We start from the raw sequence: 18,793 nt of genomic DNA, 5'->3' as shown, positions 1-18,793 counted from the left end.
TGGGGGCCCGGGCAGGGATGTGACAATGGTATCATACACACATTCTTTGTTAATTATTGTCCTTTGATATTCTCCAATTCATTCATCCAACAACAAGAAATCAAGAAGGGTGTAGATAGCACCACCCAAATAAAAAATTATAATGGATCTTGTGTTATTCAAAGCAAAATTATGCCCTCACATCATATGAATGAGTCATGTAATTCATGTAATTGAGTGAACATTTTGGTCATAAGGATAACTTCTAAGATTTGATTTTTTTAATCTTAAGAATCTTAAGAAGAAAAGAGAGGTTTCATTAATATTTTAGGGGTAACTAATTAAATTATGACATTATTACTATAGTATAAAATAGAGGTTCAAATTGCACTATTCATGTCTGTTGTGAAATGGGGTCTCGATTTTGAATTAATTACGTTTCTGCTATTGTGTGTGTGGGGATTGTGCTTCAGCCTACATAGCTGTATCGCGCTGCTACATTTGGGCCTAGGAAATGACTCTCATGTCTTTCGGCCGCCCACAATGTGTTTGACTAAAATACACACCTAGGGTTATGAATCTGCGGCTATGATTGAAAGTTGTGAGGGCAATTTAGTCATTGGAATTTGGGACCGAATGGGGTTCACACAAGGAACCCCATTTTTACTAAAACCGATCCACCCTAATTATCTAAAATGCTTTAAAATAAGTAACTACTTAGGATTTTAAAATTGGAGTTTTAATGAAAAACTCACGGTACTATTCACTTTAACGAAAAATCATATTTTTACATTAAAAAGTCAATCTTGGTACTATTCACTTTATCCTTTATTTTATCCTTATCATTACAACTCAAAGTTTTCAAAAAATTTTCATTAGTTTTCCTTTTTAAAAAATAGACATTTGTTAGGTTACCGACCAGAGTTAGTAGAATCTGAAACAGGTATAGTATGTGAAAAATACGTCTGTGTATTATTCGACAACTTTGCTAAGAAAATATTTTGAGAAATTCTATGATTTTTTTTTTAATTTTTAATATTTACTTCATGTGAAATATCTATTTATTTTATTTTATTTTATTTTATTTGTCAAATGATAGATTTAGATTAGTAGTCACCAACGTGGTTTGAACCCATGCCGTCATGCAAAAACTCAACACATTTCCACCATCACTTGTCGAAGAAATTTATTTCATTTCTTCGATAATATGTAAAAAAAATACATATCGAAAACGTGAATTTTATATGTCAAAGTGTGTCAAAATAACATGTTTTAAACGTAATAAATACGGACGTACGTGTATAGTACCTTAAAATTATAAAAAATGTGGAATACAATGAATCATTAAAACATGTATGAAAAACAAAAGTACGTTTAAAAAACACGTACGTACGTATATAATATGCATATTATCTTTGAATTTATTAATTATGTCACCGACCTTAAATGGCAGACATGAACAAATATTGAAGCAGTGTTTGTTTTCACACCTCATACTCTAAATTCCCAAATTATTTATTCACATTAAAAAAATAAGAAAACTGGACTTAGGGCCACTTTTGGATTGTTATTTTTTTTAATAAATTACCTTTGTTATGTTTTAAGAATAATCAGCTGCAAAATAAAACAGTTAAGCGTTTGATAAACTGTATTTTTTAAAATGTTGTGAGTATTATAAGCAATGTCTATAAGGATAAATAATGTCATTGTTTAATATAATAATTTGACAACATAAGACCTACTTCCCCAACTTGCTCGGGCAAATATGATTTTTAACCCAAAACTCATTTCTGGAGCAAATTTAGCACATGATTGCCCAGGTTAGTGGGGATTGGCCCACTATGTATGCGTATTTTTAGTAGTTCTATATTTATAAATTTATTGAATCCAACGGTTAAGATCTAATATGATTAAATTTAACGGTAAAAAACAAGATCTAATGGTTCAAATTTAAATCAAAAGACTAATGTAATTAAAAAATATATTTTATGTGTTTCGTATTCTTTCATAGTGTTCCATGAATTTCATGGTATCGGTTTAATGATTTTTCAATATTTATCGGAATCTAAATATTTTTAGGTTAAAATGTTCATAAATTTAAATTAGGATAGTCTACATAATTTTTTTTTTAAAGTTACTTTAAGAACAAAAAATTATACTAAATTCATTTTTTATTAATCTTGGGCTAAAAGTTTAACCCAAAAGGGTTGGAGGAGAAATACAATTTTTGGGTTAAAATCTAAATTTTCTAAGTTAAATATTTTAAATTTTAACCTAAATGTTGGAGATGCTCTAATAGAGTAACCTAATATTAAAGGGAGAGGTTATTTTCAAAATTTTCGTGAACAACTTGCACTTTTTTAACGGTATCTATTCCCATATTAACGGTCCCCTAATACCAGATAACTGAAGCTACGCGCGCAGGGTGGAGCTTTTACCGCCGCAGTGGAGGAGGTCAGGCCGCCCTAAATACTTTAAAATTGGCGGCCATTTTTTTCCAGTTGCGCAATTGAGGTTGCCTTTTCTTGCCAACTCCAATTTCATAAAGTCCAATCTACATCTACTTACCAATTTGCAAATAGCAAAATCCCTTTCCGATTAGGAATTCAAAAACAGAGCAAAGTCCTTTTCCGATTCGGAATTCAAAACCAGAAAGAAAACCTTTTTATAAATCAATCAGACCTCCCCACAATGCTTGAACTAGAGCTTCGTGTTCGTCGCGGGAATAAAGGGTTGGGACGGGTCGCCGGAGTTCTGAATTCAGAGTTTAGCAGAAGGGGTTACGATTTGGTCCAATTGGGAATTAGGGTTCATCCTGATTGGAATTGAATTGGGGAAATTCGTCCGTTTCCGGAAGAAAAAAAATCCAGACTTTGCGTTGTGATTGACTTCGAGCGATGAGTTCTCACATGCGTTCGAACATGATGAGAAGAGGCAAAGCTCCTCCGCCTTCAGCCGCCAGAAAGCGCGGCGGCCAAAGAAGTAATTCATTTTTTTGCTTTCTCTTTTTTTTGTAAATTTCTTTTGGCTTTCTGGTTTTTGTAATTACGTTTCAGTTCAGCTAGTATCTTCAGATTTTGTGTCGATGGAGAATTCTTTTCTATGTTGGTTAGATTGAAAAGTTACAATGTGTGTATAAATTCTTACCCCTTGATTTTTCATGGTTTTAGAAACTGGTAGACCTGGTGCAGTTGCAGCTGACGAGTCTACGGACAATGAACCGGTGATTCGGCCTCCAAAACTGAAGACACTTTCCTTTTTGTTAGAAGGGTTGTTTGAGAAGAGGTTCCTTTGTGTCACTTTGTTTTTCTTTCTTTCTGTAATTCTGAAAATTGGGTACCATTGATTTTGCTTGCCACCAAATTTTGATGGGTTTTCTTTGTTTTTTTCAATGAAGGGGATCCGACCGAGAGGAGGCATTGGCATCAATAATTGAGGGATTAAAGCGTAAACTAGACCATGAGTTTCTGGAAAACAAGTAAGCATATCTAAATTTTCTTTTGTGTAAAAAAATTGTCTTGCTTTATTGCTAGGAAGTATGAAATTACTGCGTTATGTTTTCTTCGCTTTCCAGTACTATCAGAATAGTTGTGTCTTCACCCAAAGAATCATGTCATTGTAGAAGATTGATGTGTGGATAATAGGTAATAGGTAATTGGTAAACATGCGGGTTTTTCATTTGTATGTGGGTTGTGTGATCGTGTATGTTGAGTCATCGCTGTTTAGTAGAAGATCTAGATTGTGTAAACGATTTCTGAGAGCTCCTTTTGTGATTACTTTTTGTTTTCTTGCAGTTTTGCTACTTTTCTATTCAGAAGCTTGAATTGCCTAAAAAAGGGTTCTAACAGGGAGAAGCAGCTATCACTTCATGTCATTGGTTTGTCTAGCTCTGTCAAGTAGCATGTGTATTTTTTTGGTTTTGCATTTCTCTTGTAACTTTAACGGGTCTCCTTTTATCATAATGTCAGGCTTGCTGGCCATAGTCATTTGTTGCGAGGATAAGTTGTCCGAAATATACAGAGAGTTGCTTCCTGTATTTTCCAAAGTTCTGAAATCTGGACCCACAACCTTAAAGGTAGCTTAATTTTCATGATATTACATAAAAACTATCGGTTAAGTTTTGTTTATAGGATTTCTCAAGAAGTTGGGTTGACCGTGAGATGTTTTGATACAGATATTGGATTGTTTGGCTATTGTGGCTTTCTTTGGTGCAACTAACTCGGAGGAGACTGAAAGTGCAATGCAAATTATTTGGAAGTTCATTAATCCTGAGTCTGCCTTAGATGTATGTATTCCTTTAGCTTACCTTTATGTCTTAACCAATCAATATCTTCTTTCGCATTCGTTTTAGAAAAACTTTTTATATTGAAGAATTATGGATCTTTGTTTTACCAATTTTCTAACTTAATTTACAAGTTCCCATATATTTTCTCTAGTATTTCTAATGCCTACTACTACAAGGACCCTATAGTTATTATCTTCTGTAGCTTATTAGTATTTAGTCGTAATCAAGGGTGTCGTTGTTTTATCTTTTAGGTTGACACCCAAAAGCATTCGGCAGAGGTCCTAGTTGCTGCAGTATATGCTTGGTTGTTTCTTCTTACAAGCATGGAGGGATGGAGACTCAGCCACAACTATTGGAATGGGTAAATTTTTAACTCAACATAATGAGAAGTTCACTCAATTTAGAAATGTCTTGAACTACCTTTTAACAGTTAAAATATATTTTCTGAAAAAAAAATCATCTGATTGTGAAATAGTAGCAGTGAATCAAATTCTAAGTTAGTAAGTTCGTATTATTTACTTGGTTTTTGTTGTGATTCTGTGTTTTGTTCTGGTGGTTTGAAGAAGAATGGAAGATGAAATGAAGAAGGAGAAATTAACAATGGAGAGCTTTCAAAGGAATGTTGCTTTTCTCTGTGAGTCACAGAGGAGCAAATCAAAAACTTATTAACTTTTTCTCGGTCTATCACACCACACACAAAACGTGCAGATGGAATAATACCGTTAGAATCCAAGTTGGATGCTTTCTGATTACAAACTAATCTTGACCCTTCATCTAGCTAGTTGCTAGGATTACAACACTTGGCATTTCTTGCCTTACTACCATACAACTTCTCATTGGTATTTTAACTCATACACATACTAAACTAAGACTTATTCCTAATCAGCTATAGACTTACAATTCAACACTCCCCTTTAAGTCTAAAACTGATTTTACTCCAAGTTTGCTTCTGAGAAGATTAAATCGATCCTTTGAGAGAGGCTTTGTGAAGACATCTGCCAATTGCTCTTCTGTGGGACAATAGATCAGATCAATGATGCCTTCCTACAATGCATCTTTGATAAAATGATACCTCCTGTCAATGTGCTTGGTCTTCTGATGAAACACAGAATTCTTAGTAATTGCAATGGCAGAAGTGTTATCACAGTGAAGGGGAGTAGCTTCAGTTTGTAATTCTCCGAAATCTTCCAAAACAAACCTCAGCCATATTGCTTGAGCTGTGACTTCTGATGAACTTATGTATTCAGCCTTTGCAGTTGAGAGTGCAACACAGTTTTGCTTGACTGAAGCCCAAGAGAACACACCACTGCCAAATGATGCATATCCTGATGTGCTCTTGATATCCTCCAATGAACCACCCTAATCACTATCACAAAAGCCAATTAAACAAGCTTTTCTTCCTTTCACATACTCCATGCCATAATCCAGGGTCCCCTTGACGCATCTGAGTACCCTCTTTGCAGTTCCATAGTGTCTATTAGTAGGACAGTGCATAAATCTTACCAATAGACTTGTTGCATACATTATATCCGGCCTTGTAGCAGTGAGATATAGAAGACTTCCCACAATACTCCTATACATTTCCTCACTGGTAGATCCACTTCCATCATCTTTAGACAACTTCTCAGTAGCTACAAGAGGAGTTGTGATAGTCTTTGCTTCATTTAATCCAAACTTACTCAGTAAAGAACTTGCATACTTCTTCTGATGAATTAAGATGCTAAAGTTAGTTTGAATCACTCTCATCCCAAGGAAATGATGAAGAAGTCGCAAGTCTATCATCTCATACTTCATTTTCATATCTTCCTTGAACTCTTCTAGCATTGATTTGCAACTGCCAGTGTAGACTATATCGTCCACATAGATAGAAACAATACAGAGTTGGTTCAATCAAGCTCTTCTCGAAACCACACTGTGAGAAAAAGTTGTCAATCTCTCCATACCAGGCTCTTGGAGCTTGTTTTAGACCATAAAGAGCCTTATGAAGTTTGTACACCTTTTCCTCCTTCCCTTTGACTACAAAACCTTCAGGTTGCTCAACATAGACCTCTTCTTGTAATACTCCATTCAAGAAAGCCGATTTTACATCTAACTAATACAATTTCCAACTCTTTTGTGCAGCCAAGGCTATTAAGGTTCTAATAGTGTCCAACCTAGCAACTGGTGCATGGGTCTCATTGTAGTCCAAACCAAGCTTTTGTGCATAGCCCTTTGCAACCGGCCTTGCTTTGTTTTTCAACACTAACCCATCAAGATTTAATTTGGTTTTGTAGATCCATTTAACTCCTATAATAGGTTTCTCAGTTGGTCTGTCAACAAGCGTACAGGTACCAGTCTTTTCAATCATGAATAGCTCATCCTCCATTGCTTTTAACCAAGACTCATCTTGTTTAGCATCCTCATACTTCTCTGGGTCCATGATGCACATATTACATTGAGCCAACACTTCATTCATATTCCTCCACTTCAATGGTGTATGATCAAATGCTTGATTGTGCCCTTCACTCAAGTTTGAAATGCTTGCAGATTCACCTGAGATAGGTGTCTTGGATTGAACTTCAGAGTCTTCAATACTAAGAACTCTCCTAGATGAAGATATTACAAATGATGTCGGAGACAGCACCATTCTGTTACTTCTTCCTGTGCTTATGTCACCATAAATAAAACTTCCAGTATTGAGAGAAATTGACTCTAAGTTCTCTTCCCAATTCTAGGCAGCTTCTTCATCAAATACAATGTCTCTTGACAAGGCTAGTTTCTTGGATAGTGGATCAAATACCCTATACCCCTTTTCACAAGTTGCATATCCCACAAATACTCCTTTGAGCTTTTAGGCTCAAGCTTATGTTTGTGTTCACTTGGAACATGAACATAGCATAGTGAACCAAATACTCTCAGGTGTGCTATTCCTAGTTTCTTCCTAGAATAAGCTTCAAAAGGTGTGATGTTGTTCAAAGTCCTTGTGGGACATCTGTTTAGAATATACACTGATGTATGAACTGCTTCTGCCTAGAGAAAGTATGGCATGCTCTTCTCATGCAACATGGATTTGGCCATCTTAATTACAGTTCTGTTCTTCCTCTCCACTACTCCATTTTGCTATGGAGTATATGCAAGAGTGAGTTGTCTTTGTATTCCTTCTTTTTTCCAGAATAGGTCGAATTCAGATGACTTGAACTCCCCTCCTCTATCACTTCTCAGGCACTTAACTTTGAATCCACTTTGTAACTCTGCCATAGCTTTGAATTTTTTAAAACAATTGAATGCTTCAGACTTGTATCTTAGAAAATAGACCCAAGTCATTCTGGTGAGATCATCTATTAACAGCATGAAATACTTATTTCTAGCAATTGAATCATTCTTCTTAGGTCCACACATATCAACATGAATTAGTTCAAGTGGAGCAGTTGCTCTTTGCACTTGATTTCTTGGTAACTCTTCTTTGTGTTGTTTTCCAAATTGGCAACCTTCACAGGCTCCATTGTAGTCTTCAAACTGAGGCAAACCATGCACCATTTCCTTGTCTCTCAATTGTTTGAGACCACCAAAATGTAAGTGCCCAAGTCTCCTGTGCCAAGTCTCAGTAGAGTGAGTGACATTAGCTTTCAAAGCCACCTGATTCTCAGATAATAAAGTCAATGGATAGCACCTATTCACTTTCTTCTTCACTTTCATAACCAAGCATTCCAGTGATGGACCATCAAACACACTGCACATTCCACCACCAAACACCAAGAAATATCCATGCTCATCCATTTGACCAACACTTAGCAAGTTTTCTTTTAAACCAGGTAAGTACATTACTTATCTAACATACTTTCTACCTTTTTTTGTATCAATCACCAATGAACCCATTCCTGCAACATTCACAAGGTCTTCAGTTGGCATTTGAACTTTGCCAGCTATGTTGGTTCTCACATCAACAAGCAATTCCACATTTCTTGTCATGTGGTTGCTACAACCACTATCAATTTACCACTCTCCATTCACCTTTGGTTATGTGACTGTGCTATTTGCATAAAACAGATTTCCTATCATCTCCACTTGATTAGCATTATTTGCCTTTAGCATTGTTTTAGCTGCAATACATTCTCTAGCCCAATGCCCAAATTTATCACAATTGAAGCATTTTGGTTTCCCTTTGTATCTACACTCACCAAAATGGTACTTAGAACACACCTTGCACTGAGGCTTTGCAACTTCTTGACTCATTGACTGAGATGCATTCATATTCTGATAAGCATTCACGGGGGATTTTTGCTGAAACTTGGGTTTTGATTCCCATTTCTAACCTTTAGAATTCCAGTTTCTCTAAAATCTGGATGAACCAGAATGAGCACCACCCTTGTTTTGTTCCTTTGGATTCACAGAGAGTGAAACAAAAGCTCTCTCAGTGGTATCAACACTGTGCAAATCAAAACGTTGCTCTTGGCTTTTCAAAATTGCCACAACCTCTTGCAATTCTACAATCTCCAAACACTTTGTATTCTCAATGACTACACGTATGGGATCATATGGTTTACCAAGGCTAATCAGAACTTTCTGTACGAGTCTTTCATTAGACAGAATTTTACCAAACGTTTTCATATGATTAATCAAATCATTTAGCCTAGTAAGATGCCTAGACAGAGTTTCATCATCACGCATTCTAGCATATTCAAATTCACGTCTCAGATTTTGCAATTTCACAGACCTTACTTGATCACCACCATAGTACTCTCCATACAACAAAGCTCATGCCATCTTTGCTGATTCTGCATTGGTGATTCGTGGGAAGATTTGATCTGAAACTGTATTTTGCATGATTCCCAAAGCCTTTGCGTCTTTCATCAACACAGCAGCCATTTCTTCATCTGCATCATCCTCTGATGATCCTTCAACCTTCTTCTTCTTCGAATCGGAAGTTTTTAACTCCATTCTCCACTAGATTCCACAACCCGTGTGATTTGAAAATCGTCACCATCTTGATTCTCCAGAACTAGTAGTTCTCACCGGAGAAAATTGGAGTACTTCTGAGCCTCCAGATCCAGACATCTTTGGTCCGAATGGGTTGATTTCTCTTCTCAAATGATAACTAGTCTCCGGCGACCTTCATTGAGCTTCAAGCGAGCTTCGATTCAGCTCAGTGGATTAATATATCTATGCCCAGGCTCAGATGATTGAACCTGACTTTGATACCATGTTGTGATTCTGTGTTTTATTCTGGTAGTTTGAAGAAGAATTGAAATGAAGAAGGAGAAATTAACAATGGAGAGCTTTCAAAGGAATGTTGCTTTTCTCTGCGAGTCATAGAGGAGCAAATCAAAATCTCATTAACTTTTTCTCTGTCTATCACACCACACATAAAACATGCAGATGGAATAATACCGTTAGAATCCAAGTTGGATGCTTTCTGCTTACAAACTATTCTTGACCCTTCATCTAGCTAGTTGCTAAGATTACAACGCTTGGCATTTCTTGCCTTACTACCACACAGCTTCTCACTTGGTATTTTAACTCAAGTGCTTACACATATTAAACTAAGACTTATTCCTAATCAGCTATAGACTTACAATTCAACAGTTTTGAGGACAAATAACATAGATGAAAATTGCTATTTCTTTCTCTCTTCCTTTTCAGAATTTTTTACTCCATATGTCATACATATCAATCATTGCCCATCTCTATCATGTTATTGAGTGAATTATGTTGCTTTAGCACTCATCGTATATGTACAAATTGATGCAGGGCCGTTTCTTACTTTTCAAACCTATTAGAGCACGATAATAAATTAGTCCGCGTAGCAGCCAGTGAAGCGCTGGCTTTGATATTTGAAACTGGTAGTCTGGAGAAGTTCTGGAGTGAAGCAAAGGATCCTAGCCTTACAAATTATTCACACATGCAACAATTACTGAAAGAGAATGTCTTAAAGAAGTTAAACTGTCTTTATTCGGACATAAGAAATGAGAATGTTGCAAACAAAGTCCGCGAGGTTGTGAAATATTTTGAGGTAACTGTCAGTTTTGTAATTTATTTCTCTGGCAATACATTGAGACAGAACCATTTAAATTGTATTTTTGTTGATATCAAAGTGTAGTAATTTGAATTATATACTTTCAGAGTTCTCGTCCCTCGGAATTTTTTTTAACAGTCAATGGAAAAGAACTAAAGTTATCATCATGGTATCAAATTATTCAGGTAATTGAATGTTTCATATTTCTCATTAATGTTTGTTTAATCACTCGGCTTGTTGATATGATTTGTAGTGTTTTCTAATCATTGTCATTTTCTTTTAAATATCTTATAAACAGTTACAGTTTTTGAAGAGTTTTTTAGCTGGCGGATTTGAGAACCACATGAAGGTTGGTATTTTCCCTCTTTCTGATTTTCTCAGCATTCTTAATTTATGGTGGATTAACAATTTGGTTTATGCACCAGGAAAATGAGAAACTACAGAATTTGTTCGAGTTTAATCCACGCAGAAACAAAAATTTAGGCCCAGAATTGTATGCATCTACCACTGATAAGGTTGGTCGTCTCTCTGTTTATCTTCATTTTTTCTGTACCAAAAATAAAAAAATTCTCATCTTTTGAATGTCTTGTAGTTAGTTGAAGAATTATTGAGCTAATATTTCGACTTAAATTTACAGATTACTGTCTGTTTCTTTGTACCTGAAGAAAGAGATCCAGATAAACTGACAAAGGAAGATCAAAAGAAAGAGAGGGTTTGGGTATGGTTTTATTTCTGTTGTTATATTTGGACTGTTTTCTCTAGTACGCAAAAACTTTTTAAGATGTACACATAGTTTCCTAAAGTAGCGTAATCCTTAACCAAACCGGGACATTCAGACTAACTTCCGTATATGCATTGTGTGCAGAGGAATGCGCTATTAGACAAGGCAAGAACACAACTAATGAGAAAACATCGGCTAATGTCACAGGTTTTACTCATGTTATCAAAAGCATATCATCTGTATTTTTCAATTGTGTTTGTCAAACTACTGCCTCGAAAGTTTACTTCTCATGTACTTGTCTGATTCCATGTTGGTTCTTTCTGTAGGAAATGAATAGCTGCTGCTACGATTGAGAATGGAAGTGAACGATGGACGGCCATCCAATGGGTGGCAGGATTTTGGTCACCCTTTACATTTTGAACAGTGTTTAAGGGATCTTCAATTTTAAGTTGTGTTTCATTGCTTTCTCTCATAAGTTAAGCTTTCTGTTTTCGTAACCCAATCGCGTTTGACATTTAGTAAGTTCTCATATCGTTTCTTGAATGCATTCCTTTATGTTCGTTCAAACACCACAGAATTGGCCAAGGTAACATTTGAAAGACTTGATCATGCCTTGCCCAATTCTGAATGGTTTAATTTGTATGAAAATGTTACCTTACATAACATGCCAATATTTAGCTCGGACATAGTCCTATTTTCCTTCAGTGTAACAATGGCACCTCTTGGAGGAAATAGTCCTTCAAGTTTGAGGCCATGTGGCTTCATCACCCAAGTTTCAATAAATTTGTTAAGGACAATTGGCAATGTAACTTCATTGGAAACTCAAATGATATGTTTCGAGCTTTTGCTGAATGATTTAAATTCAATATTAGACGTTGGAATAGGGAGGTGTTTGGTAATATGGAATTAAAAATTAAAGAGCTCATGCATAAACTTAACGCCATACAAAAAAGTACAACATCCCAAAAACGGCGGGTATTGACCGTAGCACCAACGATAAAAAGGAATCTTAACCCTAATTAAAATGGAAGCACCAACAATTAATATTACGATCTAATGATATTCTTTTTTACTTGTAAGTGAGAGGTCTTAAGTTCGATTCTCGCCAAAAGCAGATTTGAACCACATTATTACTAGTCTATTATGAGGCTTAACTTACTCCCACACCTCCTTATGATAGTACTTATGAAGGCTCACATTATTGGCAAAAAATATTTTCAGGTTATTACTATAGTTAAAAGGAAAGTACATGACTAAATTAAATTAATTAGTCTAAATTAAATCAAAATCAATACAAAAGGAGACAAATTAACTCTAACTAGATCAAATTATATCAATTAGGGTTTAATTTCCTAAATTAAAGATTCTAATTTAATAAAGAGCTAAATTAAATAATTAGCTCAAATGAAATCAAATAAAAAAATCAATCCCACAAATTACATGAAAGAGACAGTCGAGCGAAACACTAGGCTCATTTTCATGAAAGAGACAGTCGAGGGAAACAAAGCAAGCCAAGTTTTTAAAAAAACCAGAATCTCTTTGGCCAAAGCAAACACCAAATGCACAAATGTATACTTTGTGTTCTTCATCAAGCTCATGGAGAATCAACAGGCACAACAAACACATGCCAATTCATCCACCATCAAAGTCGAAAATCACCTATCATGTGACACTACTCATTGTCTTTTGTTCAAAATTAAGGCTCGACGGCCCTTAAAGAAATCACAAGCCTGATTCAAGGTCAAGTGTTCACCACCCTTGAATCAAATTCTACTTTGGAGATTGACTTAGAACATCAAGCCTTGTACTCAAAGATTGTAGCCTAATTTTCTCACTAATGTAAATATTTTAGTTTGTACAAATGTTCTTGTTTGATTCGTTGCAGAAAATTTCATGTTTGGTTTGAATTATGACATTTACACGGTAAAATAATATCATATCATCATGTGAAAAGCCAAACAATATTCTTTTTCTTTAATGGGATTACGCTCTCACCTAGCACATAAACCCCTTGTGTCTACTTTTATAACATGGGTCACCAGTTCTGGTTGAACAACTTTCAATCCAACTTGGTACGAAAGAAGTGACTGAGGAAATGAAGAAGTTGAGGTTCTACTATAAAATCAATTCGAATTATGGGGATTAGCAAAATTACTTATAAGCACATGCAACGTCCCTTCTTTCCCTCGTGTGGGATTCATAATCTCAACAGGAAATCTGATTTTACCATTTCAATTTTTTTTTAATTATATTATTTATGACACACCCCGACCCGGTATGTCCACTTGGACTTCGAATCGAGCTGTGCTGGCCAATACCAGGAAGGTGACAAAGCCTTATAGTGTAGTGATGTGGAAAATATAAATAAATTTAAACCTAAAAGTGACTAAATGCAAGATTGAGCATGAGCGGGATTGAACCTATTTCACACGTGATGTCAGAGCATGAGTAAAGTATAGTAAAAGTAGAATAAGAATTATACCATCGAAGGTAATCTCCTATATCAACATTTGCCAAGAATCCTTGTTGACACAAAAGCTATGCCATTAAAACCTGGAGGGGCAAAAAATAAGGGTGAATGGGCCTAAAAATAAAGTGTTGTAAAAACCTTTTTCAAAAACATCATAACCCCTAACATAATGGTATGAAAATACTTATTGTAAACAGTAATGTCTCAAGAATGCAATACTTCACAATATCTCGCAAATAAACACATAACATCCGGTAATCACAATATCTCGTGTAAACAAACATATCACATCAAGTGCTCATCGACAAATGCTGACACACGAGTTCATGTAGAGATATTTTGACATGAACAGGACTTTGTGTAATAATGATTTACGCTCTACTACTACAATCCTGTGAAGATTGGCACTATGTGCATCACATACGAGTCCTAATTGCCTATAGCAATTAAGGACAGGACTAGCACTTATAGTGGATCCAAAGTAAGCGTACGGTGTGATGTGAACATACATGTGAAGACTGGGTGAGTACCAACACCAGTGTAGCACACGATGAGCAGATAACGTAAATATGATCGTGCAACGGTAAATTGATACTTCTAGTCAACATAATACTATTCATGGCCATAAATGTAATTAAGGAAATCCCATTATAGTACGCATACTTGTGCATCCCGTAGGATTATTTCACAATTCTCATCAATACGACATTTCTTATAATGTTAACTTAATTATGGCATCACGTAGAAAATTCATTGTTAAGTATATATGGAAACTAAATTAAAATACACACACACACACACACACACACACACTATATATATATATATATATATATATATATATATATATATATATATATATATAGATGCTATCTAATCTGTTCATTGTTATTCACATACTTGTATCTTATCTGCATTTCTTAATCGTCGGTCCTCAGTTCTTCTTTCTTCCAACCAAACAGTAAGACGTGGTCCAAACAATAAGTCCCAGGAGAGGCATGAGCAGAGCGCATGAGCAGGGGAAGAGTCTAGACATACGAGGAAGGTGAATCTTTTAAGTCTTGCATATAGTATACTTGTTTTGTGCATATCATGAGTAGATTATTTAGATCTAGTTCAATGGCCAGCACTAGCTCTAGATCCAACTTAGGAACTATACCTGACATTGTCAATGAAGAACAAAAACTGGATTTTCAAACAGACGAAAGTATTGATTTTTCTGACTGGAACATTCCAAAAGTTTCAACCCAAAATATTTACAAGAAAAAATGGTCTTTGACCTTTTTTAAATCAGAACATCACGTCAAAACAGTTGAGAAGGCTTATGCTCTTAGCAAAGAACATGAGACTTGTCAATTACTTTCCCCAGAACAAATCAAAGCGCATCGTAAAAATGGTCATAACTATCTTCATATTGGTTTAGTTCAAATCGCAGTTAAACCATTAACACGAAAAGGTCTTAACACTTCTATCCCTTTATGTCTACGTGACGCTAGATTTACTGATTTCAACGATAGTATACTCGGAATGATCGAATCTAGTCTTTACAACGGACCTATCCATTTTGATTGCTTTCCCGATCTCACAATAAGTCTTTCAGATCCACATGTTTTAAAAGCTCTTACTCTTAATATCAAAACCTCCGGATACCAAGTCCTGGAAGGAACACAACCTTTGGCACTTATTTTTAGAATTTATTACAAAGTCACTGGCACAAACATGAATTTTCAAGCTTTGAACAAAAGTCCTCGCGACCACACTCTTTTGATCCAAACAACCCAAGAAAGCGCAAACATAAGAGTACCAAGAACCATTAGGTGGTCAGACATCAGTCTCCCCTCAGATTGGTGTTTAATTAATGAAAGTAAGCCGGTTTCCATCCAAAACAGTCTTGTTAACCTTGACAACATTGAACAATATTTTGACGGCACTGTAAAAATCAATTTTGATAGACCAGCAAGAAAATCTTGTGAATCAGTACATTCACATAAATCCTTTACTCCTAGCAGACAGTCTTTTTCTGGATCCACGTCAACCGATAGACTGGGTCGAGATCAAGATTTGATCAAATCGTTAGTAAACAAAAAGTTAAAAGAGCAGGAAGCTGCACAACAAGATTTAATCAATGATTTGCTCAAATTAAAGTCTGTCGACACTTCTTCACAAGTTGCACATCCTGTTTATCACCCTCCAAACCAAGAAGAACCCACTTCTCCAACTGCTTCTGATTTTGAAACAACATCGGTGAATCACCAATTACTTGTTTTAAACAAACCACATAAAATCCGATAGAGGAAGCTTAAAGCTGACATCGCTTCTGAGGAAAATATTCCCAGAAGAAATATTTTTAGAAAAAAGTATTGTGATGAAGAAAAGCTAGCCATATATGCCGAATGGAAAGCTTTTGTAGAACAATACCAATTTGAAATATCTTTCTTTGATTTTATTGAAAAACATTATGAAACAAAAAATAAGGTTACGGTTGTTACCAAAGAAAATTGGGTTAAGGAAGACAAAACTTTGATTTCTTCCAGTCATCCTCCCAAAGAAACTATTTTGATTTCCACCGGTAATACCAACATTCCCGCAACCCCTTTTAAAATTCCAAAAGAAGATTCTGGTTTTAAACCTGTCATTGAACAGAATAATTTTACAAACCAAAGTCTTCATACTATTGGAAAACAGTTAGACAAAATTGAAACCAAAATCGACAAATTGTCTCAACCAAAATCTTCTCAAAAAGAAAAACCTTTAGTAAATTTTACTGATACTGCTTCAAGTTCCACTGCTTTAAAATCTATGACTACTTTACAAAAAATTGATCATATGCTCACTGAGCTCAAAAAAGAGAAAGTTGTTAATGTTTTGCAAAACAATGATGTTTCTGTGGAAGAAGAAAATACATCTGATCCAGATACTTCTCAGGACACGGAAACTAGTTTTGCTATTCAAAATATTAAAAATGTTTTTCAAAACATTGATCTTCAACCAACTTTTGATTTAAAACGTATTTGTACTCATTCGGTCAACCCTACTTCTCTTACAAAAAACTGGTATCCCAGGCCAACTCCTCCTGACCTACAATTTGAAGAACGAAATATCCAAAATCAATTTTCGGTTTCAGCTGACAAACTCTATGAATGGAATATAGACGGCTTGTCAGAACAAGAACTTTTGAACAAACTTCAACACATGTCCATGGTTGCTAATAGCTACATTTCAAATCACAATTTTACACAAACACAAATCGTTGATCTTCTCGTCACTGGTTTCACTGGAATGCTTCATTCTTGGTGGGAGAAGCACTTAACTTCTCAGTCCAGAGATGAAATACGCTTTGCGGTCAAAAAAGATGAGGAAGGATTTCCCATTTTTGACGAAACGATAGGACAGGGAATACCCGACGGAGTAAATACTTTACTTTATACGATTATAGAACACTTTATAGGAACACCCAGCAACGTTACTACGCGTATTCACGACCAACTGAGTAATTTAAGGTGTCCAACCTTAAGTGATTTCAGATGGTATAAAGATGTTTTCATATCCAGAGTTATGCTTCGAGAAGATAGTAATCAACCTTATTGGAAAGAAAAATTTATCAATGGTTTACCAAATCTTTTTGCTCACAAAATTCGAAATGTTTTAGTAAATGAAGAAGGTGTCATACCTTATCATACCCTTACTTATGGTAACATAGTTAATGTTATTCAAAATGAAGGATTGAAAATGTGTATCGACATGAAGATTTCAAAACAAGTTCATAAAGATAAATCTATTGCTAAATACGAACTTGGAACATTTTGTGAACAATATGGTTTACCTCCAATCGCTCCTTCAAGTAAAAAGAAAAAAGCGCAACAAACCAGCAAGTTTTCTAAACATCAATCCAGATTTTATAAAAACAAAAGATCTTCCAACAAACCTTTTCAAACAAATAAATTTTATGAAAAACCATCTTCAAACAAAAAACCTTTTCGAAAGTCTAAAAAGGATTTTCAAAATAAAAAGGGAAAGTGTTACAAGTGTGGTAAATTTGGTCATTATGCAAATGAATGCAAGGTTAAAAAGGTTATTAACCAACTAAAAATCTCTGAAGAAGAGAAAGTTCAACTTATTCAGGCTTTAGAAATTAGAAATACCGACTCTAGTCAATCTGATAAAAATCCCGATTTTTCCGTCTCCGACTCTAGCAGTTCTACCGACGTCTCCTCGCCAAACATTAAGTTTGGGTGCACGGACACTTGTTGTAATAAAATTTCAGTGATTAACAAGCAAGAAGAACAAGAAGAGTTTTTAATGGAATTAATTAGCAAAGTCGATGACCCTGATTTAAAATCATTTTATTTGAAAAAACTCAAAAATTTGATTTCTCCTCATGAACCTGGCACTAGTCAAACTTCTTCTCAAAAGATTTCTCTCAGCACCACTTTGGAACGATTTAATAAACCAAAAAAGGATTTAACCGTCAAGGATTTACAAAAAGAGATTAATCAAATTAAATCAGAAATTAAGTTTTTAAAATCCAAAAATACCAAAATTCGTTCACAACTCAGTAGAGTACGTACGCAAGAGCTCGTCTAAAAACAAGATGATTCTTCCTCAAATTCCGATTCCGACGCTCACTCAGCTAAATCTTCTTCTTCAAAAGAACTTTTTTTAAGTCTTTTAGACAAAATAAGAATTCGAAAATGGTATTCTAAAGTTACGATAGTAATCGAAGATTTTCATTTAGAAACTATCGCTTTAATTGATTCAGGTGCAGATTTAAATTGCATTCAAGAAGGGTTAATACCTACTAAATATTTTCACAAATCTACGGAAACACTTAGCGCTGCAAATCAATCCCCGGTGAAATTAAACTATGAAATTCCCAAAGCTCACGTTTGTCAACAAAATGTTTGTTTTAAAACTCCATTTGTTTTGATCAAGAATATTTCTGATCCAGTCATTTTGGGACTCCCTTTCATTGTATTAATCTATCCTTTCAAAGTTCATCATAACTGTATTTCTACCAAGGTTTTTGGCCAAAAAATTACTTTTGAATTTTGCATGGAAACAGATCTTAAAAAGTTAAAACAACTTCAAAAAGATAGTGTTTCAAAAACTCTCAACCAGATTACTGCAAAATCCCAACAAATTGCTTTTTTATAGGAAGAAATTCTTCACAAAAGAATTGAAGAACAATTAACAAACAAATCTTTATTAGATTCTATTCGCCAGTTTTCTGATAAGCTTACTAAAGAAATTTGTTCCAATCTTCCAAATGCTTTTTGGCACAAAAAACAACATATTGTTAAACTACCTTATATTAAAGATTTTATTGAGTCCAAAATCCCCACAAAA

General features: G+C 35.0%; 1 protein-coding gene across 1 annotated transcript; it reads left to right on the top strand.

Moving 5' to 3' along the window:
- Nucleotides 1–2,318: 2,318 nt before the first annotated feature.
- On the top strand, nt 2,319–11,829 carry LOC137730330 (uncharacterized). Its single transcript, XM_068469397.2, has 14 exons — nt 2,319–2,961; nt 3,150–3,264; nt 3,377–3,457; nt 3,774–3,856; nt 3,948–4,054; nt 4,154–4,264; nt 4,516–4,625; nt 9,992–10,253; nt 10,364–10,441; nt 10,555–10,605; nt 10,682–10,771; nt 10,894–10,974; nt 11,122–11,184; nt 11,304–11,829. The coding sequence occupies exons 1-14, from the start codon at nt 2,877–2,879 to the stop codon at nt 11,328–11,330; spliced, it is 1,344 nt and encodes a 447-aa protein (XP_068325498.2). The 5' UTR covers nt 2,319–2,876; the 3' UTR covers nt 11,331–11,829.
- Nucleotides 11,830–18,793: the final 6,964 nt, after the last annotated feature.

This window comes from Pyrus communis, chromosome 10 (assembly GCF_041283825.1).
Source record: "Pyrus communis isolate YQ-2024b chromosome 10, ASM4128382v1, whole genome shotgun sequence".
Taxonomy (NCBI): domain Eukaryota; kingdom Viridiplantae; phylum Streptophyta; class Magnoliopsida; order Rosales; family Rosaceae; genus Pyrus; species Pyrus communis.
This window is presented reverse-complemented; position numbering and strand designations above follow the sequence as displayed.